This window comes from Gallinula chloropus (assembly GCF_964237585.1).
Source record: "Gallinula chloropus genome assembly, chromosome: 4".
Classification (NCBI taxonomy): domain Eukaryota; kingdom Metazoa; phylum Chordata; class Aves; order Gruiformes; family Rallidae; genus Gallinula; species Gallinula chloropus.
In genome coordinates, this window is record NC_140088.1 from 24753833 (window position 1) to 24779209 (window position 25377).

At 44.0% G+C, this 25377-nt stretch overlaps 2 protein-coding genes across 2 annotated transcripts in view; both read right to left on the reverse strand.

Moving 5' to 3' along the window:
* KCNC1 (potassium voltage-gated channel subfamily C member 1) overlaps window positions 1-3605 on the reverse strand; it is a gene marked incomplete at both ends in the record, with an annotated part of 110336 nt that extends 106731 nt beyond the window's left edge. Inside the window, one exon of the mRNA XM_084263490.1 lies at window positions 3036-3605. Within this exon, the coding sequence (XP_084119616.1) occupies window positions 3036-3605 (570 nt within the window). The remainder of the gene's footprint in view (window positions 1-3035) is intronic.
* A 17961-nt stretch (window positions 3606-21566) lies between these two features.
* MYOD1 (myogenic differentiation 1) lies at window positions 21567-25255 on the reverse strand. Its single transcript, XM_084263091.1, has 3 exons — window positions 24532-25255; window positions 23011-23089; window positions 21567-22424 (listed from the first exon to the last, which is right to left on the reverse strand). Exons 1-3 carry the CDS (start codon window positions 25078-25080, stop codon window positions 22174-22176), a joined length of 879 nt encoding a protein of 292 aa, XP_084119217.1. The 5' UTR covers window positions 25081-25255; the 3' UTR covers window positions 21567-22173.
* Window positions 25256-25377: the final 122 nt, after the last annotated feature.

The following is a 25377-nucleotide window of genomic DNA, read 5'->3' on the forward strand; positions in this document are numbered from 1 at the left end:
TGTATTTTACCTGAAGACAAATGATTATGACTGGGAGCTTATGCTTTAGGAAAGTAAGTTTAGAAATAGACAGAATTTGCAGAGTTAGCTTATTTTGCCTGACATACACAAATGTTCTTCTGGTCTCCCCAGGCCATCTATAGTGAGAACAGATGTAATTTAGTGTGAATTAGATGATGGTGAAGCAAACCAGTCAAATATATTTGTAAACAGTGTCCATCAAAATGCTCCAAGAATGGGTAGATTTGAGCAAATGCTGAGCTTTTCCATAGACAGTTCCTAACCATCCACAGAGTCCAGAGACATCTTGCTTTTTTCAGATATGCATGTTTTCACTTAATTTTTGTATACTGTACTTCTTTTACTTGCCCAAGTGTAACAGTATAGTGGTTATGTAAACTGATGCTTATATTAAGATGATATTTTTACATACATTTTTGTGTCATATGTAAACACTAAGTATGCATATAATAATCCCCATTAGTAGCAGTCTCAGATCCAAGCAGGATGGCAAATTTTTGTGATGTATATTTTTTGACAAAATGGCAGTGGGAATTTAAATTTTTCACGACTGAAATACAGCTTGTAACTGAGAGTACTGTACACAATTAGAAGTGAGGTAAGAGTGGATTTGTTGCCTGACTACTAATGATTGCTTTGATATACCATTCACTTGTTAAGGATGCTATCAATTATTCTACTGTAAATTAGCTATTGTGAGTTTGAGGTCTTTTTTGCAACGTCTGTGTTAGGTTACAGGAGCATAAATCAAACTCCCATCTCTTTTTACATCCTTAACCATAACATATGGCTTTTATTAGAAAGTGTTAAGTGTCTTATAACGTCTTCTTAATGGACAGTGTGTGCATGTGTTGATGATGAAATCCATCTTCCTTCATGATAAGTATTAATGCATAGGGCCTACGTCTCCATACATACAAGTTAAAGAATCACGTTTAACCCATAAAATATTCTGTATACACTTTAACAGAATTCATATTTCTCTATTATAATGATTGTTTCAGGAAAGAGGAAGTTAGAGGTAAATTAGGGATTGAATACTATCAGGTATGCACATGTAATTGTGAATAAACTGTGTAATATCCACTGGAAAAAAAAAAACAAAACCAAAACCAACCCACCCAAACTCTAATCACTTTATAAAATGCCTACTACTAAATGAAAATACATGAAGAGAATTAGAAAATGGAATTTGTATCCTCCTAGAATTCCAGCTTGTACATCACAAAGATGGTGTTGTACATCAGCAAAAGGGTGTTTGAGGCTCTGTTTGTATCCTTTTCGTTGGGACAGCATTATCCATTTGGATTTTGGACCATTCTGCAAAATATTGAACAAGCACACTGCCTTGACTTGAAATGTGTTTTACCAACAGATTCCTGGGCACCAGATAGATCTGCTATTCAAACCAACACCTGCTAATACTGGGCTTGATTAAAGGAAGCTAGGCGAGCCTTTTGAAGGATACCCTCCAGCCTTCCCTCTCCATTTCCATGTTCCCTTGGCAGAAATCAGGGATTTGAAAGCTGCAATTCAACAGCATCATCCTTTCATCTCATGGTAAATATTTTATTATTGCTTTATCCTCCATGCTGTTTAAAGGAATTCATTTAAAATATTAACTTCTTTGTTCGGGGAGGAAATCTCCAAAGGGTATGCAAACAAGAATCTTTAGAAATGCACCAAGATATAACTCCAGGCTCTGCTCCAGCTTTCCCCATTCATTCAGTCTGCAGACCTGGCGGCTCCCTGCTGGAGATCTCTGCTCAGACCTTAAGTCTCCAGCAGCTGCTGTTCCACCACCCATTCATACACAAGCAGCTCCCCTGTCCCTGCATTTCCACTTCTCTTCCTTCCATCCGTCCAATTTCCTTCCTAATCTGATCTCACTTCTTTGATCTTCCTTAGGAACACCGATCATCCTCCCACACCAAAGCACCGCTCATCCCTACTGAGGGCTGGCAGCAATTATGCTGTAACTAAGGTATGTTTAAGAGAGGAGTAAAACCTATCCAAAACAGTCTCTTTGCAAAGGCACTGTCCTTCATCTATTTTCCTACTTATCAATATGTGTGTCTCAGGGGTTAATCCCACTGCTCATCCTGAACTAAATGTTTTCTTTACTTTTGACTTCAAGCCCTAATTAATGTAATTATCCTCTCATATGTAATAACATGAAAGGTACCTACTCAGAGGAGTTGGGTGACTGTTTAAGACCATCTTTATCCACAGCTATGCTGTGAATTGCACCAATGTGCATTCCCTTTCCAAAACAACTGCAGGCACCAGGAGGGGAGGAGTTGTCCTTCAGTAGCCAAGCAAGAAACCTGTAAAACACAGCGTCCCTTCCACATGAATGAACCCTCCTCTCTGATTAATACTTTGTTTTTTCCACAAGGGAAAAGCCAAGGAGGAGGTAAGTGAGGAACTGAATTACCCATTCTCAGAGAAACATGATCATAAATATTTAACATGGTACGTATGAGAAGAGAGATAGGAAAAGACTCCCTTTCCTGTCCAGGCTGAGAAACTCTCCAAATCCTCTGGTCTCCCAGGACTGCCTGCTCCCATGATCCTTTTTCTCCATCCAAATGGGAGAGAGTCTGTTAGCTTGTAAGAGTTCTGGACATGGAGTTTCTCTTTACTGGGGGATGACTGACTGTAAAAATTTGTGCATGGAGGGAAATTAACTGGTGTAATGGCAATCTCCCTGACCCGTGATTGGGACCCTGCACCTGGCTGTGGGGTTTTAGGAACCTGTTAGAAAATAAGGGTCTCTGGACTCACACATATGAGTACACAAGCTCATGCCTTGGTGTCCACTCGTGCCCCATGCATGAGGCCCGCTTGAAAGTGTGGGTTATACCCCCATAGCCCATGCATGATTTTTGTATGGCCACACACACGGATGGCTGCTCTGCTCTGACAGTGGAGATAACCCTGATGATGCTGGGAGGAAGCAGACCGAAGGGACGTTTGAGTGTTTTGATGAGGGTGCTGATTGCATAGCTTACCCTTGCATATCTGGAGGAGTAGGGATCCTCAAAGAGTGCCCAGATGCGGGGTTGCCACCGTCTCCAGAAGCCCCCAGACCTGCCATCTGGGGAGTCACTAAGTGCTAGGCGTTTTGTCATCTCCAGCTCCTCTTCACCATCACCAGAGTCTCCGGTGCCATCTATGTCTCCGTCCTCGGCACTGCTATCCAGGGGTGCCCCACCAAAGCTGTCCAGAGCCTCTTCGGCGTCACGGTGCTGCCGGTAGGTCATCCAACAGCAGGGCTCCACATCGGTCTCATCAATGCCCCAGAAGGCCAGCTCCTCCTCATACAGGGGCCCGCACACGTCCGCAGGGCAGTGCAGCTTGCCAGTGCGGTAGTAATTCAGGATGTGGGCAAAGACGCCCGGGTGCCGGTCGAAGAAAAACTCATCCGTGCGGGGGTCATAGTCAAAGTGGCTGTGGGCATCGGGTTCAGCGATCCAGGCCAGCCGAGTGCCGGGCAAGGTGCGTAGGGTGCTGCGGTAAGTCTGGTGCCTAGTCCCTCCCACGTTGATCACAATGCGGTCGCTCTCGTCGCCCTGGCCCATCTCGTCTCTTATTAGGCATGTCGCAGACTCATCCAAGCAAGCACGGCAGGCAGCAAGCCCGTAAGGGGACGGCTGCTCGGCGGCGGTGGGAGCCTAACCCGAGCCCCGATCCAGGCCCGCGGGGGGTGAAGGGCCCCGGCCAGGGCTGCTCCCCCGGGGGCCGCTCCGAGGGGAAGCCGGTGCCGGTGGCTCCCGGCGCTGCACCGCCTTCGTCTGAAGTCAGACACTCGGGGGCCGTCGTAGCTGCAGCCGCGGCGGAGGGGCAGGGGCAGGGGGTGCCATGCTCCGGGAGCGCGGGCGCTGCGGTGCCGGGGCGCAGGGACGTGCCGGAGGGGGAGGGCCCTTCCCTGGTTGGACGTGGCCAAAAGCACAAAAAAAAAAAAAAAAAAAAAAAAAAAAAAAAAAAAGGGAAAAAAAAAGGGAAAAAAATCGCGGCACCGGCGCTGCCCACAGGTGCGCCGGGCGCAAGGCTGCCGGTGCCGCCTGCAGCCCCCGCGGGGGTACAGCGGGGCTGTGCCTGTGCCCGCGCCCTTCCCGGCGGTGCGGGGCGGGGGGCGCCCGCCGGTGCTGAAAGGACAGCGCCGCGCACCGCCCTCCCGCGGCGCCGCCTCCGACCCTGCGGCCGCGCCGGGTCGGGTCGGGTTGAGCGCGCTGCCGGTGCGGGCGGCGGGGTCCCGCGCCGCCGCCGCTGCCGCTGCTCCTCCCGCAGCCGCCGCCGCCGCCGCTGCCGGGCGGCTCGGTGCAGCCCGCCCGCTCGCCGGACAGCGCCGCGCAGGCGCGTTGCTCCCGCCCCGCCGTCGCTCTCCGGGTCCTAGCGCCCCCCGAGGGCGCTGTCCCCAGCTCCCGCCGCCGCCCCGATCCCCGCGGTTCTTCGGTCGCCTCGTCTCATACTTACCGGTACCGGGATAGGGATCCCTGCTCCGCTATCCCCGGCTGGAGGAGGAGCGCCCTCACCCTCCATTCACGTCCCGAGGACCGGCCTCTTTCAGCGGTGCGATGACCGCAGCGCTAGTCCCTTTCGGGAGGCGTTGGGTTTTCTGGTGCTGCCCCGCACTCGGCTCTGAGTGACCCTCTCCGGGGCTATGGCAGTAAGTCACAGCTTCTCTTGTCCTTCGAGGGCTGGACTCGAGGACAAAAGGAAGAAATCAGGACAATCTCCCCAGGCGTACATTCCTCACATTGTGAGCAGCAGTGCCCAGGGTATGTGTGCTGCGTCGCACCTTTGTGTGGTCCCACACACCTGCTGCGTTTCTCCATCTTTTCTTCTGTGTTTCTGCTGTTCAGTTGTTTCTCCCCTAGTGTCCAGGTTTGTAGGAGCCTGCAGTTTGGGGCTGTGTTCTTTATCTGGTTTTATTCTCAGTAGATGACAAAGAACGCCAAGGGAAATTTCACATCGAGAGAAACAGCAGTTCCTGCCCCGTGAGAAGCTTGAAGAACGTCAGGGAGGAGATTGTGTGGAAGGGAAGTAACGGAGGTATGTAGACATGCTTTGTGTTTTGTTTGCTGCCAGTATCCTAGGAGGAGTGGGCTTATGAGGGAGCCTGGAAAGCTGAGCGTGTGAATGAATCATGGGAGGTTATATTGTGGTGAGCATAAGAAGTGAAGAAACATGATTGAAAGGTATGTGGTAGAGGAATGCTGCTGGAGTGCAGAAGCGTTACAGACATCATCACACTCAACAGACAAGGGGAGACAGGGAATGCAGTAAGGGGTCGCCCTGAAGGACAGAGGTTTGGGTGTGCTGGAACAACAGGTGAAGATCCATCAGGGGGCCGCCAAGGAGCAAGTGCTGTGGTCAGGTTTGTGAGAGGGGAGGTGTTTGGGCATCCACAGCTTCCCTGCGTTGCAAAGGAGCATTGCATGTTTGGGATGCAGAGAACTTTGCATTAGGTGCAGTAGGATACAGAGATGAGGTTTAAACAGCAGATTTGTCTGTGAAAATAACAACACTTCCACCTTGGAGCTGGTGGGCTAGAGGGAAGGCCCAGGACCTGGGTGCTATTTGTGTGTGACTTGTGGGAAGGAGGAGGGAAGATGGTGGAAACAGGGAGTACATTACCGCTATTGTCAGTGAAAGATAAAAGGGAATGTAGCTGAACCCAGGGCAACCTCGCACTTCACCTAACCTAAACTGATGACAAAATCTTCATTGGAAGAGATGCCAGCCAGCCACTTGAGCACTGGGATTAAACAGAGGGAGAAATCTGAGAATCACACACTATCTAAAATCCTTGAGAAATGCCAGACAGAGGGCACAAAGGGAGAAGAGGGCAGGTCCACGAACCCAAACCTGACATTAAGAAAGAGGATGAAGACTCATTAACAGAAATAATACAAGTCACGGTTATTTTGTAATCGGAGTAAGTCACTACTTTTGGTAATATTAGATCTGGGGATAAATACAAAGGCCCTGTAGGGTAGATTGTGAGAGTTATGAAGGCTAATGAAGGTAGGTGACCCAGGAAAAGGTATAAAGGCCTATGAATTCTAGGCCAGTGGGTCCTTCTAGTCATATCCACAACTGTCAAGGCTCTTTTCCAGCTCATTAGCTTCTGCCTTCCATGTTACCTTACCCCATATCTGTGATTACTCTAGGAATTTCAGTGTTGAGATCTAAGGTGACTGTAGGGATGAAAGGAATATCTTGCAGTTCTGTCGCTTCAGTTTCCCTTCTTGTCTGGCATCTGTGGGAGGGTGGTGCAGGACCTGAAGTCATCTGAAAGTATATGTTAAGAAATAGAAAGCTTGTTTAAAGATAGTTTTCATGGACTGAGGTGGGGAGGCCATACTGAAGTGACCTGTGAAGTTTCTTTGAAGATACTAAGGCTGTAATTGATAAAGGAGTGTTGGTAGACAAAGAAGAACTGGGGATTTCAAAAGAGACATGAGAGGGCCTCAGATCAGAGATTGCTGGGCAAGGGGGAGCTGTGAGATCTGTAGTGAGATAGCTGCTGAAATGGGAAGCTCTCTTAAAAATATAAATTAGAAAATTAAGTTCATACATTATTTTGATGTGGACATCACATTGGAAGCTTGAGAGGGAAAGTATTAGAAAATACCACCTTTGTTAAACACAAAATTTGGCATAAAATAGTATATTAAGACAGAAAGACTTTGCTTTTCACTGCAGATGATAGCATGATTTGTGCTTTGTTTTAATTAAAAAAAATATTTTCCATAAATGGAAATGTTTAGACTATGATAGATAGAACAAACCTAATAATCTTCAAAGATCTAACTTGTGGACAAAAAAATTCCATGAGGTTTGGTTAATCCCAGGCATTTCTGCCTCCCAAGCCCCACTGAAAAAGAGCAATATTATAATTATTTTTTATTCTGATTTGTAGATGAAATTTTTTAAGGTCCTTTCTGGGTGCAGAATTGTTGCTTATGTGGACTTGAGATCACAAACTAGAAGCCTCTGTCTTCCCATGCTGGGATGCAAAAGCATCTCTCCTTATGCTTCAAAGACTTCCAAGGCTACAACAAGGTTCTGTAGTCCCCTGTATACTTGAGATGAACATATGAATGAATTTGCCACAGTTAGATATACCCACGTTTAGTCTTTTTGGTTTCAAAATAGCTGTGTGTCTTCTCTAAGCCTTTAGACTTGCCCTTGAGACAGCAGAGTAATTTGCAGAAGCAGGATTATGCATTCGGTCACTCATATCACCCCATTGACTTCCCTGGAGTTAAAGAATGAATGAAATGAATGAATGAGCAAAAATTTAGGTCACTTGTCAGTGAACTGAGAGTAGTCGTCTCTATACTTCCCTGCTGTGTGTCTTCTCTACACTGGAAAGAGAAGTTAGGCAGGGAGGGCTTAATGTGAAGGTGGATATGTACATCTGGGAATTATCTATTTTTTCTGCAGTATCCCTTGTCGTTTTAAGCTAAATTAGTAATTACCTTACTGAGCTTTACTTGCTAATAAGAACTAAACCAACTGTAATAGTGCTGGGAAGCCTCTGTGGGAGGCATGGAGTTGGTAGGTTGTTCAAATAGTTCACAGTCTGTTTGAAAAAGGATTCTGATACAGCAGCAGCAGGTAATATTATCAGAAATTTTTAAAATACATTAAGAGGCATGAGCCTTGGAATTACATTTTGTTTCCTGAGCTGATTCCCAAAGCTGGTGAGAGCTGGGGCTGACCAAAACCTCACACAAGTGGGGGAAAAAAGCTATAGAAAAGCCTTTCTGAAGGCCTCCCTCTTGGGACTCCTCTGAGAGGCCAGAGCTGTACAGCTGCTACCCAGGAGAGTATATTCGGGCTTTGAGCGGTCCTGGTAAAGTCATTAGGTCTACTTATAACCTTAGCTGTTCCTCTAAATCAACATTTTTAATGGTGACAGTGGCAGAATAGCTTTAAGCTGTGGATCTCTCTTAGTTTTTAAACTACTGTGTAACAGGAAAAGAGCAAGAGTCCTCTTACTAATTTTATCACTTGTGTTAGGTCACCCTACTGTCTCCTGTGTTCTGATGACACAGAAAGAGTAAGTCCTTCTTTCACCTTTATATCTGATGTGCTGGGTTCACCTTTGTTGCTCTACGCTTCAGCATCCCCAGGGTAATAATATACGATGAAAGGTAGGTTGTCTTTCAGGTGGAAGTCTAAATTCTGTCTACAAATTAAAAAATAGCTATTCCTTTGTTAATTCTTGTGCTCTCTACTTTAGCTGAGAACTGCAGGGACTTCTGATCTAACTCCAAAGGAGCCTTCTCCTCAATGTGGGGGATGACTGAGCATGTATTCTCAAATATTCTGAAATTTAGTATCTCTTAAATGTGGAGTGAAATTTAACTTTTTTTTTTTAATTTTAGTTTTATATGAAGATATTTTTACTGCTTATGGAAGATGCTGGATTGACAGCTCAAAATCAGAGAGTGTGGTATAGACACAGAAAGAACATAGGGAAGCTTTGTTGTATGCTTTGATGCTTAAGTACAAGGGTACCTCATTCTGCACACCTCTTTAGCCTCTTCATTCACAGTGGTTCCTGGTGAGGGTACCAGCACTGGAGACAGTTAACGAAGCGCTCACTCCTGACATCTAGGCCTACCTAGTCTGAGTTAATCAGGCAGTTTGTATACAAAGAAAAGGGTTATTATGAAAAACTTGTTGACCGTTTCTAACAAATGAAACGATATAAAAAGAGAAAAGAGATGTCACTCTGGGTGCAACTAGGAATACAACTGGACAGCACATTCAAAATTTTTTGAAGCTGGGAAGGAGAGATTTCTTTCTGAGACTTGCAATCATGAAACAAAAGGCAGCCACGGTTACAACACCAGTTTTGTAACGTTTCAATCTTTAATTCAGTCGGTGCTCTCTTGTATTAAATTCATGACAACCCAACAGTATTTCGGTGCAGTTCTTATGTCAGTTTTAGATTACGTCATGCTGTGAATTGCTCTATCTGTTAATATTGATCCTTGTAAACCATTTGGTTTGAGATATTCAATTGGAAAGCTGTGATATGCTTTAGCATGCAATATGCTCACTTTGTCCTTGAAACTCATTTAAAAACAAAGCAAGCTGCAATTGCATAGATGATATTACTTTTCTGAAAGGTTAGATTTACCCCTTTGAGCTGTCAATACTTGGATGAAAGCCTTCAATTGAAAGAATGAGAAAGAAGGAGAAAATGATTGATGCTTGATGTTGACTGAGGGAGTCATAGAGGTGTTACATGTCTAAAGAGCTGCATCGCCCAAAGCCTGATACAAAGAAGTCATGAAGCATTTAATGAGAGTATCCAGAGCAGAAGAAGTAATGATTGAACGCTAGTTCCTCTACTTTTATCTAGCTAGGGTGTTGGTTTTTTTTCTTAATTACCTAAGTTTTACTTGAAGACATACTTCATATTCATCCATTTTTTTCAAATGTTGAGTGGCTTTGCTGTGAACTAAGAAATATTTGCTACACTCTGCCGGCTGGGCTGCATTTTGTTCTCCATCCATTCGTACTGGGCTAGAATGTGATTGTGAGTGAAGGTTCTTTTTGTTTTCACAATCCCTTTAGCATCCTCCAGAAAGAGCGCTGGTGTAGAAACGTCAGTGTTGCACAGACGTATATTAAACTGTGAGATAAATGGAAGCTGCTCTGGGAAAAAAATGGAAGTAATATTGTGGTATGTCAGAGATCATCGTTGGTCTTTACTCACTCCATTAACTACACCTGAATCCATTTGGTTTTGCTGAAAATTTATGGGAGATGGAACTGAGAATATGACTGGGGCGGCGTGTATGAGCAAGGCAAGGTGTGGAAGGAGTGTTCTGCTGCTTGCTAAAGGATTAGGGAAGTTTCCTGTGGAGAAGGAGAAGATTGCTCCTTCCTGGCAAGAGGAGCAGTAAGCACTGCAAACAACTGTTCAGGTGTCTGCCTTATACCTTGCACCTGCTTGAATCTGGCACATAGCTGGACTAGGTCAGGCACCATGCTTTTCTGGGGGCGCATGTACTGATCTGAAACAGCGTGACCTTATAGACAATCATTGTTAGTCAAGGCTGTACTAAAAGGGTCAGGATTTTGTTGTGATTTACCCCTGTGATTTCTTGAGGAACAATTATTTCCTTTTTTTTTTTTGAGAATACTTTATCAAAGACAAATCCTGACTCTTTTAGTACAGCCTTGACTGATTGTCTAGAAATTAGGCATACAGCTTGGCTAATGTGCTGCTGTGTTACAACATTGGAGTTATAGGAAGGTTATGGATTTTTCTCTCACCTTCCTCATGCTGATCTAGTCATGATCCAGCAAAACAAGCAGCTGGTGACAAGGAATCAGCTTATACAATTGGAAAATTCATGTCAAGCTGTAACAAAAAAGTGCTTATGGAAGTTGCCAAATATGCATTACTATAAGCTGAGTGTGGCCATCCTGAAGGCTCTAATTCTACATTTCTAAAAGCGTAAATGAGCGCACATGGATCTGAACTATTTAACTCTTACCATGTAGTACAACTAGAGTTCCAGAAATGGCTGGTGTTTTGGCTTTATTTTTCAATTATTTGTTTTAGGAAGTCCTAAAAGGTCCTTGACCTTTCTGAGACCGACCTAGACTTCCTCTTCTGAAAACAAAACTCTACTAATGCTGTCACTACACTTTTAAAATCTCATCCAATTTGCAGGTGCATGAACATAGCAACAGACACAAACACATAGATGCAGACATATGTATTTCACTTATACAATATGCAGAATACAGAACGGGAGGTGCTAGTCTTTTCTTGAACAAGGTATGTGATTTTCAGTGCTTCCAGTATACCTTTTTCATTTAACCACCAAAAAAAATAGGGTCTGTTTCTGACTGAGGAGTACAGAACATTATATGCTCACCTATCAGCTGACCATTTCTTCGATACATCAAAATAATTAGAACATTTCTTTCCTCTCTTATTTTTTTAAACTGAAGTGAGAACTTTATTTTTGTTAAATGATTCACTTTCCACAACTGTTATTACTTCTCCAGCCTACTCTGAGTTTGCAACAGTGACTGAAATGTTCTCAGACAAACAGATGGGAAAATGGCCCGTAAATCTTTATTGTTATAAATGGTTTGTAAAACTTTGGATGTTGAAAGCAGAGTAATTCAAATAAATCTCAACAATGCTGACTCAAAGGTTTAAAGCATTGCTTAAATCCCTTGATTAACCCAGCTTCTCAATATTTGACATGAATCAATAACTCTGAGATGTCTTTGCTGTTCTCTAGCTTTGTAAATATTTACGCAGCCAGTCCCATGAAATATGACATCAATCCTGTTGAAGTAATTCTTTGTATGCTGCACACAAAGAGATAGAAAGTATGATAGTTCTGGTGATGCTACTTAAATAATTGGCACTAAGGATGAAATCTGCTGCATTTCTTTTTGTCAATAACCAGGATTTATACAATATGAGTGTGAGGGAATGGAAAGTAAAATCCACCTTCTGTCACAAATCTTAGGCCAGCTGCTCGGAATGCAGATTTCCTGAGCCTGCCTTGTGCCTGAGCCTGTGGCTCAGCATTAACAGCAGCCTTTTGTTCCAGTTCAGTGAGGTGTTGAGAGCTAGATCAAGGCAAAAAGTGAGAAGATAACACCTCTATTAGCTTGTCCTCACCCTTCCCTTTCTGGGATGTACTATAATGAATGGTCTGTGCCCAGGAAGATGCTCTACCAGAGCTTCCAGGACCTGGGAAAGCCTCCTGTAGGAATCTTAGTGCAAAAGGGTTATACCAGCCCTTCAGATCATGGCTGGGATTCCTGTTAACATGCAAGGTTTGCAGATGGTTTGTATTTAAACGCTTTAGCTCACAAAGCACGGTGGTAGGCTTGTTTCTAAGGCACTGCACTTTTAGTCATTGTTTACTGATTCAGTCTGATTCATCTGTGGATTCTGCCAGGTTTTGCAATTGTACTCCTTGCCTCTAGGTATTCCAGAAGTCAAAGGGGTTGGGAAATAATGAGGAAGCAGAGAACGATCACAGTGGCAGATGATGTTCAGAGTTGACCAACAAGAAATTGGGAGGGGATCTTAGAATGGTTTGGGTTGGAAGGGACTTCAAAGATTATCTTCCTTCAGATATACTCCAGTCACATGCAAAATGGGACCCTTCTGTACTTCTGGGTGGATTCCTATCCTGCAAGAGAACCCACAATAGCATGTTTATTGTCTTTTCTATGAAGGGATGAGAGAAAAGGGGTGCCCAGTTCTGAAATCCATAATAAAGGCATTCTCTTTACGGATTTTTTCAGACTGTAATAAAAAATAAAATACATTTCTAAATATAGGTTCTTATAGGCATCCAGCCTGTTAAAAAGAGGAGAAAAAGACTGCATTATATGTTCTATATTTTGAAGTATTTTAGCTTCTTACTTGCTTTACCACACCAAACCCCTCAAGAACCCTTTTGGTATATGAAAAGGCCTTAATGCAGATACTACAGTGGTGCTGTGCTTCTGTAGCCCGGTTTGACCACTGCATAATCCAAGCAGAGAGATGTAGCCTCAAAAGAACAGTGTCCCACTGAAAAGGTGATGTGTGGAAGTCAATGAAATTACTGTCAGTTTTCCCAACTGTATGCTTGTACAGCCCTTAGGAGGTGTTTTGCCTGTAGTTTTGCCTATATATCCACAAATACATGTAACTGGTTGGGAAAAGAATCCAGATGATTCCATTTGGATTGCTAATGGATTCTTCTTCAGCTTTGATCCACGCTATGTTACATCAGTTGTCTTACTGGCCATTTCTTCCCTCACAAGCTAAGTGTGAGTAGCATCTGCAGAATGTGGGGGTGTGCTTTGAGGTACTTGGGAAGAAAAAAAACATGTTTATGCACAAAAGTTTGCAGCCTTTGCAGCCAAACCTGTCTGAAAGCCCAAGATACCTGAAGAGGATTTGGTCCAGTTGGAAATCAGGCCAGAGTGGTATATCAGAATACAAATTAAAACTTTCAGAGCTGAAAATAGGAAACCAAGTATCTTGGTTAAGAAAAAGTAAAATCTTTTCATTCACTCTGGCCAATTAATGTTAGTCATTAGACAGCAAATTAACAAGTACATGAGTAGCAATGGGATGAACTAACAGAGGAGCCTTATGTGCATAGACATCTGGTCAGCCAACCAAAGATACTAAAGGTTCAGCTGCAAGTCTGAAAATGTAACCACTGGTGTCTAAAATAGAAGACATGGAAATAGATGTTATTTTCATTATTTTTAAAATCTTTTTACATTGTGTGGTTTACCTCAAAAACAAACCAAAAAAGGCCACAGGTAATGGCTGTGGTCACGCAGTGCTTGAAGGGCATATGCCTTCACTCACCACAAAGCAAAGACATGTCAAAGATATGTTGCTTCAGCTGTAAAACATACATGCAGGAATCACTATGTACCCAGCAGCTGTGAGGACTGAGCACTCTGAACAATCTTTTCTGTATCTCTTTTTAATAATGATTTTATTACTTAAAAGATGGGTTAAATTTTCATCACCCAGCTCTGAGTAACAGCTTTTCTTTTTGCCTTTGATGCAGAGCAGAACTCAGAGTTCATGTTGCAAAAAAGAGGCCAGAGAGCAGACAAGGCAAAAATGACAGATTCAGGTAAAACATGAGCAGCGAGCTCACAACAAGCAAGTTCAGTGCATGACAATTTTCCTGCTCTTCTCCAGGGACCAGGCAGAACCATTCAAGAAGGAGCAGATGGAAACAGCTGCCAGCAGATACATACTGGAAAGGATTCAAGCCACAGTACTTGCTGGAACTTGGGAGTCTGTGATGGCCTGAGCTTACCCAATGACAGTTATCTAAGATTTTGAACCACACAAGTGTCAGTCAGATCTTAGCTATGAAAACCAGGAACAAAAAAAACATCCTGTCATGAAACCAAAGACACATACAGGTCATTCTCTGAACAAACCACCAGAGCTTATGTCCCAGAGAAGTCCTGTGGTGAGCGGAATCTTTGAGCTGCGGTTGCTCATAGTACTAAAGTTAAAAGAACACTGCTAATGTATTTTTTGTGAATGTTTCTATCCCATAATTCATTTGCTCAAAATAGTGGTTTCTCTTGACCTTGAGCTAAGATTTAACAGGTGGGGAAAAGACAAATTTAGGAAATCCAGTGACGCAATGCCAATACATTTTTGTTGTCTTGTATATTTTCTAGCATACCATGAAGAATAATAAATGGCAAAGCTAAAGTGTCCTTGGCAAACAAACAAACAAAATAGCACCCTGTGATATTTTTACCTTTGCTTCCCCTTGCCACACACATGGTTTACTCCCACAGAGCTTGAAATATTAGCCCAGCATGTTAATTTATTTCTTCCAGAGTTGCCCTGGCCATTGGATTTAACATCTCTCTTGGAAGTACTTCAAACCAAATGGCTGGCTCCATCTCTAGCTTTGTTAATTAGGCACATTACTTTGTTGCTTTTTTCATATCGCTTAATGTAATTGGCATTTGTGAAGCTTTTGAAAGGCATGTTTGGGACTACGTTTTGTGCAGCTGGCTTTAAACTGCAAGCTACTTAAAGCGTATAGTTCTGTAGAGGACTGCCTTTGAGAGCGTACAGCATGCATGCTCAGCACATACCCTACTTCCTTTCCAAAAGGAACTAAGGGGCCAGTGTGACACATGTGCGTCCCTGCATTCGTTTCTATTTTATGGTATTATATCTGGAACAGGAGCAGTAGGTGCCCCGTTTGAAGAATAGGAATCCCTTTACAAGCTGCTGTATAAATGCTTTGATGTGAGACGATCTTCATCCTAACCATCTTTAGGCAACTCATAGGGATACCTTGCCACGAAGGCACAAAAGCCTGTGGTTTTTCCTAGGAAGTGCATCTTTGCAAGCTGTGAATTTGGACTTGCTGTGTAATTCCAACAGGTAAGAGTGCCAATACTGTGTCAACTGCCAATAAAATTGATGAATTTGCACTAGGTAGGAATTCAGCTCATTAATTTCAGTTGTCTTGGTGTGAAATTATGCTCTGTACCTGAACTGAGGAAGAGTTAGCTATAAAAATTTGGGAAAAAAAAATTTAAATCTTCCACAGAAGAAAGTATATGAAAGTCCTCTTTTCCATAGAAATGCTGCCCTCCAGTGGTGTGGAGAAAAGGCACACATCCTGCTTACCCATTGCAGTCATGTCGTGTGCACTTAGCTGCTGCAATTAGCAATCAGATGTACCTCTTACTCTCACAGGCCCGTGGATTGTCTAGGCTCCATCCAGGTAAAGACGTTTGTAACAAAACAGGTGTTGCCTCACCAGTACAGACCCACTGCCTCTCTTCTGTAAACAACCAAGAGCAAATGAAAGCACTCTCACAAGTAGCGGGACTGTAATACTCTGCCCCACGGCCACAGTCGAAACCTCTGACTTCAGAGGGAACCCCACAGTAAAAGATGGTCACAAGTTGGACAGTAGGTCTCACGGGATGTTTGTTCCCAAATGTGATGGATTGTCATTGGAAAAAAAAAACCCTGCAACAGTCAGTCAGCCAGAGTTCAGCACACAGTGGTTGTCACTGTACTGTGAGGATCCTTCTGTCCTCACACAGCATGGATCCACAGAAAAAATACAGGTTCTCTAGGTTTGTCTTTCAGCAATGGTGGCCAAGTGCATTTGTTTCAGCATTCAGAAGTAAAGCATCAATGTAAAAGGCAGGAATGTTGTATGGACAAAGTAAAAAGTAGATGATCGTTAGGTATGTGGCCTCTACACTTGCTTACCTTTCCCTTGTGTGCCTTCAGATGGTCTTTCCAAATGTGTAAGAATGTTTCTCGGTTTGTCCTGTTCCACCCTTGCATGTTAGATGGGGTTACCAGGCACGCTGAGATGATTTGCACCACGCTGAGGGCCTTGGCCACCAGAGAATGGCATCGTGGTCCTGCTGTCATCTTCTGCTCCTGTGCATCTGCCCCACCTGCCTTCTGGTAAGCAACTAGTGTCATCCCTTCCTCAACCATTGCTCACAGGCCATACAATACCTTCAAAGACCTTCCATTTTCTCTCTCCTTCTGTCTTTCTGAAAGCGAAGAAGAATAGAAGGGAACCCCAAAAATGTTCAGTAATTTAAAAAAACCCACAAACCAAAACAAACACACACACAAAAAAAAACCAACCCGAAAAACCGCCCTCTTACTAATCCTACAGTTTTTCTCTGTTTCTGTAGAAGGCTTTTGGTAGGGAAGAGCTTGGCTTTTCCAACATGCTTTTCCCGCTGTTCCTAGTGTATGGGGCTGCAGGTGCAGACTGAAGACCATGAATATTGTTGCTATTTCCCCACCAACAAATTTTCCCTTACAGAAAGATGAGAAAACAGAACACTGAATTGACCGAGACGATTTCAGAAAGACATGCAACTTACGTCTTATCCAGCAGATGTTGCTGTTGGACAAGAAAACCGTCTCAAGGTCAGTCCAGGTGGGTGAGGGAGGCCTTTATTTCAGGTTTCAACAGCTCCAGGATTTTATCCAGCATCTCCAGATCTAGTCCCTTGAGACTGGGATTTCCCGTTTACACTCATGGACTTGGAACACTAGGTGACTGTGCTGAGACACAGACCGCTGAGTGAATCTGGCTCCCAGCAAAAAAAGAATTCCTGAACCACAATCACAACCTCCTGTAATCTCCTGATGTAAGTGGGTTATTGTCTGTCAGAGTTGTTAATACATTTTTTATAAATAGCAGAAAACTTCACTTCATATGCAGTATTTGCCTCCCTGTTGATGAATGGGGGTTACCATTGAGTCTTGCATAAAATAGCCCACTTGTTGGCGTTGCTAAGATGTGTGTGGAAGAGAAAAGTTATCGATGAATAATGAGAGTTACTGAGAAAAAAAAAAAAAGGGAGTTCAATGCCACGCTGACTGCGTTAACTGGAGAAAACCCAGAGGTTTTCTACCACACTGTGGTTACAGGATAGGTCAGTTTTCATTCTTAAGCTTACAGCGTTAAGGTCTTTATTCAGAAGTGTCTGTGTATGCGGCAGGTAGATTTCTGGGTCCACAAGGAGATTTCTGGTTTCCTTCTGCTGGCCCAGGTGGCTTTATGCCAGACATGTTCCTAATTCCTGGTGCAATCTGGGTGGAAAAGGACTATCCGGAGGCTTTTCTGTATCACATTAGGGTCCATTCTCTCCCTCATTATCCCTGAAATCTCAGTCATTGAAAGGAGAGCCATTGGTCTCCACTTAATGACATTCCCAGTTGTGCAGCAACCCTTTTGAGAAGGGGGCATGCTGCGTAGATCAGGGAGACAGTTCAACAGATTTACTGGAAAACAAGGGATTTGAAAGGTTGAGAGAGGGCAGCTGAGAAGTATTAGCAAGTAGCCCTTGCTGGAAACTCAGGTATGCCTCACTAGATGATCTCTGGGATGTTTGGCATGTGAGCCTATTATCTCCATCCCACATGGCTCTCATGGAAGCCAAAGGGAGATCCTGTTTTCAAAGATGTGTCTGTACAAAGGCCGTTTTACCCACTGTCAGCGAAGCCAAGATTGCTGCTGCAAGTTATGCAAAATGACCTTCATACCATTTCCTGCCCTCCCAGGCTCCATGTCAGCTACACGTTGTGGAAATGTTGTAGACCTGCAGCATTAGTTTTGGTTTTTATTTTGAAGATCCAGACAGCTTGTTCAGTGCAGTTGTGCTCAAGGGGTTGGCGTATCCAGAGAGGTAGTTGTAGAAATGAGTCATGAGCAGAGCACAAGCAAAGGGGCATGGCAAGAAGTTTGTTGTGGCTTTCCACCACGTGAACGCTGTCTCAGGCATTACTACATCCAGTAGCCTGAAACTATTCTGACTGAAGTTGAGAGTTTTGCCACTGATTTCAAGGAACAAATTAATACTTTTAAAACCAAAATGAAATATGAATTTCTTTTCAATGACATTTGGGTGATATGAAGTATAAACATTTTCTTGTCTGTTCACTTATATTTCTTCTGAAGATGATAATATCATTTTTAGAAGTAAAATGAGCAGGGTTTGCTTTTTGCACAATTTGACCCTTTCAAATAGCTGCAAAATACAAGCTGCAAAAGGAACATTTTTTTTCCTTCCACACTCAGTGGGGCTTTGTAAGGTCTTTATCTTGTGTTTAAAATGACACATCATTTTAGAAGAGCAGCATCTGGTGCAAAGCAACTGCTGACTTGATATTTCTTGAATATTTTTGGATACAGATGACAAAATATTTTTAAAAGAAAAATTATTTCTTTTACCTAAAATTGAACTTTCAGTATTTGAAAATTTTCCATAGCAACTTCAGTGATAACGTGAGAAATAATGTATAACATTGTTATTTTAAAAACCAGCAATTTTATTGCACATTTTTTTTGTGAAATACTGAAAGTAGAAAAAGGATCCTCTGCGTTCTCATATTTGCAAATGACCTGATGACATTTAAAATCAAATCACTTAGAATATATATGTGAGGTATAAATTTATTCCTCTTCACTTTTTCCAGAGCAATAGCTTGAATAAGATAAACTGATAGTGCTGCTTTTGTCATGCAGCCCCAGTAGGGCTTTCTGAAGTTACCAAATCAAATTAAACACTCCTAAGATACACACTTATCTTTATGTTCAAAGACAGCTATTTACTTTAATTATTTGTGGTGGTATGACTTTCCCTTTGGTGGTAGCATACCACAAGAAACAGACAGTTCTAGTACCTTCAGTGAAAAGCTCCAAACCCATGTTCATGTTCAGTCAGGCTCAGTACTGTCCTGCTTGGGGAGAGGAACAGTGTGCCTGTCGGTCACCCCACTTTCTCCCCAGCTCTGCATGCTAGTGCAATCTGCAGGATTCGGATTTTTTTGTAAAATCAGACAGTATTTCTTCAGGTGCTCCGTGCTGAACTGGAATATTGAACTGGAACTGGCGATTTTAGGCTACTGGTGTGTGCTTGTAGCCTGTGCTGGAGTGTTTCCATAGACCGTGCTAGACTGCAGTTTGTCTTGTCGGATCAGCCCTAAATGCCTAAATACACTTTCAAGATCCCAATTTGAGAAACAATGTTTGTAAACGTTGGATCAGTCTTGTATCTGTTCCCCAGCTCTGCTTATGTTCCCTGCCACTGTTGGAACTAAACTAAAGCTCTGAATCCAAATATTTCCAGCTTTGAAATGTGTGCACATAGACTGGGATATACTTCTGTCAGTAACATGCCATCTTCTTGATGCTCAGAGGAGTAGAGTAGCTTCAAGCATTTGTTTTAAATATATTACCTTAGAAAAAGACAGGAAGAAATTGCACAGGGAGTACATTTTCCTTATGTAAGTTCAAAAATAAATATAGCTGTAACTTAAATATGTATTTATCAGCACTGATACCCTTTGGCCTTACTCCAGTGCACTTTTCTCAGTCACATCAACAGGAAAAAGATGGGCTCTGCATATGAAATCTGTGAATGTTTTTTTCTTCTTCATCTATCCATCTATTTTGGGATGTGCTAAATGCTTGTTCTCTGTTGTAACATTAACATCAGTATGTGGAAACTCGGGTTGCTAAAATAAATCAGTGAAATGCAATATACATGATTCACATGGAACTGCATGTACATTGCGGGGCACAAGTGCCCCGTGTCCACCGTGCTGTGCCAGCTTTACAAACAGGTAAATCCTATCATGTCCTGCAGAAGTGGGGTGCTGTAGTGAGGCAGGCACGAGCTGCCAGCATGTATACAGTCTCTGAAGTTCCTCAGCCAGCAAAGTATTTCTTGGTTGCCATTTACATGTCAGTAAAATGAATACTTTTACCAGCCTCAGAGTATAGGGATGGCACGGTCTACAGTATCTCATGAAAGCATCTTTGGATCTTTTGTATTGTGGGCCTGATGGAGTGTTTGCTGGAGGCAATGACAATTTTATTGTTGACATGCAAAGCACTGATTTGTGAAGCTCTAACTGTCTCTCTTTAGTTTCACTCAGTTAGCAATACAGGCCTCAAACTAACCTGGTGCATTTTTCTGACCTTAGTAGACACCCTCCTGATTCAGGCTAGTATGAATTAGCACATTCTCCAGTTCATTTAATTTTTATTTTTTAATGGAAACTTTTATGAGCTGGCTTGTTTTCTGCCCACAGTGACATCAGTGGGAGACCTTGACAAAATTGGACTTTGATGAAGGTGTTGAGGGGCCAGTCCTGCCTCAGAGTCCTCTCCAATGTGTGGGAGCCTGGTCTGGTCTGCAAGGTGGTTCTGTGCCTCGATGCTGGTTTATCATTCACCTTGGGCACAAGTGCATGGATGAGGAAGCAATCCCCGTGGCTGTTCCCGGCCCCTCTGGCTTCAGATAAAACAGCAAGCTCAGAGAACGCCTCTGCCCCAGGAGGAAGGAGAAGTAAGTGCGTTGCTCTGCTCCACACAAGGCTGCTTGCTCCTCTCTGTTGCCCCCCTAACTAAAGGAATGGGAGACATTCCCATGGAATTATCTGTTCCCTCTTTCTTTTTCCTGCTTAAGAGGTAAGAGCTGCACAAATTCCCTCTGTAATAGTCATCTAAGAGAGAATACAATGATCTGTCATCAGAGTATTTAGTGCTGATGACGATATCTGGGTGGCTTTTGGGGGTGGGTTTGTTTGTTTGTTTGCTTGCCTGGTTTTATTGTGATGTTAAATCAAAATGCATAAATCAAAGGGATATGACAAGAAATGGGTTGTAACTGCTGGTTATTCTTGTCCAACGTACAGCAATGGTTACTTACCAGTGACAGCCTGTCCTGGGCTTAACATTTTTCAGTTTCGTGGCAAGCTTGCAAGGTTACACATATATACTGAATGAAACATAGCCCACTGGTTATTTTTAGAGAGGCTCTAAGCAAGTAGTAAATCCCTGGAGTAGTGCTGCCAGAGATGCATAAAGTTCAAATCCAAATTAAAACTGCCTATCTTTGGCCTAAATTCCAACCTGAACTTGAGGAAAACCGTGATCTCTACCAATAACTTTATGGCAAAAAAAAAATCCTTTGCCATTATTTTCTAAGACCTGAGGATGTATGAACCTGGTACAAACACTTAAAAAATTAGAACTTGAATGAAAAAAATCTGCTCGAGAATGTAGTGCCTGGTCTTGTGAGACACTGGTGTATGGCTTTAAGTTACAGTAGGACTGGAATTTGAAGAGTCTAGTTTATTGCAATTCCTAGTTGTCATGTATCTTTGTAGGATCAAGTCCTATTATCTAATTGTAAACTTTGGGAAGAGGAAGAGAAACATGCTCATGTACCTTACAGATCTCTTCAACTTGCACTTGGTTTAAAAATCACCAAGATACAACACGAAGACCCCTTTCAACAATTTGCGTAAATACGTGCTGAAAAGTAGTGCAACTGAAGCATGTTCTTGATTTCTTTGCTGAATCAGAGGCTGTATCTTCTTCCTGCCAAGGCAGTGATCTTAATACCACTCCTAAACACACTAGTAATTCTAGAAGCCCTAATGAAAGTCAAGATAACGCCACAGATTTTATAAATAAGGGTCTTTATTTAGAATACCGTTGAAAACATTCTTGGCAAACACATAGTATAAATATATAAAGTTAAAGTTTGACACAACAAACCAAGCAATATTAAATACTTTTAAAATTCCCCCCTTTTTGTTGTATTTAATTTTTGCTTTTGGGTTTTTTTTATTTCCTTTCCTCTTTTTTCCTTTTTTTTTTTATGCAAAGCAACTCTTATTTACAATTATACAAAAAGTTTTATAAAAAATGGTCCACAACCTTATTTTGGCCAGAACAGGAGTAATAGGAAGGATCTGTCATGCCAGTACTGTTGTAGATATCCTCCTCTGCATTCAAGAGCCAGGTTCCTATTCCCTAAAGCCCAGATTAAACATTGGCCATTTCATGGTATGCAATTTTATCTCTAGACATATTAAATAACTTTAGTTTAACAACCAATAAATAGGTGTATTTTGAAGTCATACAGGTTTTAAAAGTTATATACTTGAAGGAATTTTGAGTGATACTTTAAAACTGGAACAAGTCTTAAGAAGTCTTTTCAGTCTTAGAAGGCAGGTCTCGGAAGCATGGCTGAGCGTGGCGATTTGTTTCCAGTGCAGTCCAGCCAGACCTGCCTTTATAGCACTTGGTAGATAGGGTTGCTGCTGCTGTTATCCTGGGGAAGCGGGGTGCAGTTGGTGGGGGAAGGAATTTGGGCTCCACTATCATTCAGACGAGCTCCTTCTGGTGGGGAACAGGGACTCCCTTCCGCAGCAGTTTCCGCTGGAGGCAGTATGGGACATGTGGAGTTATCTGTGGAAATCCTCTCTACAATGCTGGAGAGGCAATCGAGGCTGGAAACAACAGAACTCTTCCCATGCTTTGGATCTAAAAAAAAAACCAGACAAAGAGGTGCTCAGTTTATTCAGTGGGTACTTAACGTCAGTAGGGTCTAGTTCCTTCATAAAAACCCAGCAAGTGGAGGAAATGAACATTGGTGAAGGACAGCCACTATCAGAAAAGAGAGAGTAATTGCAAAATGGAAGAGAGACCTGACCAAACTATGCTGCTTTTGGGGCAGGGTGGATCCAGGGATTCAACTTCAGTCCACAGAAAGGCAGGGGAAGATTTTAAACCGATCGGCAACTTCTCCAGATTGGATCAGTAACAGATAAAGGTAGAAGAGTCTCCATGTGAAACATGGCCAAACACTGAAAAGTAGTCTCGGGGAGGGATATATTTTTATCCAGATGTTATATTGCAAAGTGCAAGATGCAGCTATAAACATATTCCTGTATTTGCAGATAGATCTAGAGGAAATCAAATGCTTCTACTAGCGTCAGCAGCTCGCTGGCTGAAAAGGCAGGTTACTCTTTCAGCCCGGCTAGGGCAGCTAATCGCAGGGGCACGGGGAAGTTTCCTGCATCGCCTGCCCTGTCCCACGTTTCACACAGCCATTACCACACATACTCACCATTTGGTGACTCTGTGTAGTAGCTGCTGTCGTAGCTGTTTCTTCTGTGAGAGCTGCAGGGAGGCCCGCTGTACTCCATCTGGAAAGGAGAGCAAGCTGAGTGAGGACAGTGCTTACTGAAATCCCAGTAACCATTCGATTTCCTACTTCAGCCCCTCACCTGTGCCACCATTCCAGTCCTGCCCAAAATGCCATCAAGTTGTAGTTTCTTTGAATGAGGCAGAACTTAACTTGGCTAGAAGGTGTTCATGCCAAAATATTTTATGTGGCAGAGCTGTTCCAAAGGGAAATTACCATAGCTGTTGTACTGAATGCTGTAGCTTTACAAAGGAGATGAAGTTTTCCAGTATTCTAATCAAACACTGCCTTACACTTGACAGCAGGGACACAGACCAAAAGAGGAATGAGTCTTTTTTTTATTGAAGTTTTGTTTTTTCCAAACATGAATTCCTCTTAAAAAGCCTCTGACTACCTTTGTCCCTTTTCATTTCCTTTAGTTTCTCTTCACATTTCCATTCTGTACAAAAAAGCCCCAAAACATTGATCAATATATTTATTTCCAAAACTTTGATAGACAATGGAACTTCTCTTTCTGACAAAGGAAAAAGGCTTTATTTCAAGGGGGGATCATTTAGGTAAAACGTCTCTCCCATCTGCCAACTGTCTCATACTTGCAGGTATTCAAGTCACTAATGACTATCTCCACCAGAGCACCGAAAGAAAAATCTCAGGTCTTAAATTGCTGTCGATACCCTGTCCCAGACAGCTGACCTGCACTCTGATCACCACGTCCCACCACCCAAGAGTCAGACTGGAGTCCCTCAAAAGATGAGGTGATGAGACACCTGCTCTGCACCCACCCTTGTCCTCTCCCCAGAAGGCACAAACAGGACTGAAAGCCGTGGGCTTTCTTCCTATGGCTGGTAAATTCTTACGGAGGGCATGAAGTGAAAGAAGAAATGGAGAGCCTTTTTCTTAAGGGTCAAGAAAAACAACAACTGTTGCTTAGATCCTCCTCCTGCTATCATGAAGAATGGCAGAAAGCAAAACCCTGACTCATGAGTTCCTCTGTAACTGCCATGACCAAGGGGGACCTTCTTCTCAGCTGTTCTTAGAGCACTCAATGGTGATGATACCAAAGATGGAAGCCGAGATGATCCAAGAGCTAAGGGAGCACAGGCAGGGCTCAGACCTCACTGTGCCTCTGGCTACCCCTCCCTGAAGCATCCAAAATGCTCCCCCAGCTGCTATTCACTGGCAATCCCTGGACACTGGGGGACCCACCCAACTTCTCATCCCAGGGAAAACCATGTGTAGATTTTTCTTCTTTAACAGAATTTCTGGCATGCAGGGACCCCACCTGCCTTGGCTGCTGGAGCTCAAGGCACAAGAAAGGACTTTGTCTTCTGCTTGGGGAGGTACAGAAGACAGGTACTACAGGAGGTGACTCGCCCTGCACAGGTTTGGACTAACAGCGTCTGAGGCACCTCAGCAGCAGGGTGTCCTCCCTGGGGCACTCACCATGCCGTCGGAGCAGTTGGAGCGGGGGCTGGAGGCGTCTGATTCCCCACTGTAGTGCTCCAACACCGGGTAGTAGGCATCCTCCTGCTCCCGCAGCAGCGCCTGCAGGCTCTCAATGTAGCGGATGGCGTTGCGCAGGATCTCCACCTTGGGCAGGCGCTGGTTGGGGTTGGTGGAAGTGCAGCGCTTGAGGGTCTCAAAGGCTTCGTTGACCTTGCTGAGCCGCCGCCGCTCCCTCATGGTGGCAGCCTTGCGGCGGTCAGCATTGGTGGTCTTCCTCTTGCAAGCCTTGCAGGCCCACAGCAGGCAGCGGCCGGCCTGGTGGTGCCCACTGGGCGCCCGGACGTGCTCCTCCTCGTGCGGGTGCCCGTGGTGGTGCGGGTGCTCCTCAGGCTTCAGCAGTCCCCCCACATGCACCAGCCGGGGGTCCAGGTCCTCAAAGAAGTGCATGTCCGATGTGTTGAAGCACGGGTCATCATAGAAGTCATCGGCGGCCGCGAAAGAGCAGAGGGAGCTCTCCGACATCTCCATGGGGCCCAGTAAGTCCATGGGTGCGGTGGAGGAGGCGGCAGCTGGGCCAGCAGCGGCGAGTGCTGGGATCGGGAGCGAGGGGGCTTCGATCGGGCTGTTCAGCTGCAGCCACCGGCCAGGCGGGTGCGCAGAGCAGAGGCCCTCACACCCCCTCCCAGGCGAGGCCACCAACACCGGATGATGCCACCGCCGAACCCCCTCCCCAGCCGCGCTGGTCTGGGAGCGCTACTCGAGGCCGTATTTATGCCGGAGCCCCCCCGGCGCGGCGGGTCGGGTCGGGACGGGGCGTGGCGCGGGGGGGCGGGTCGGGGGCCG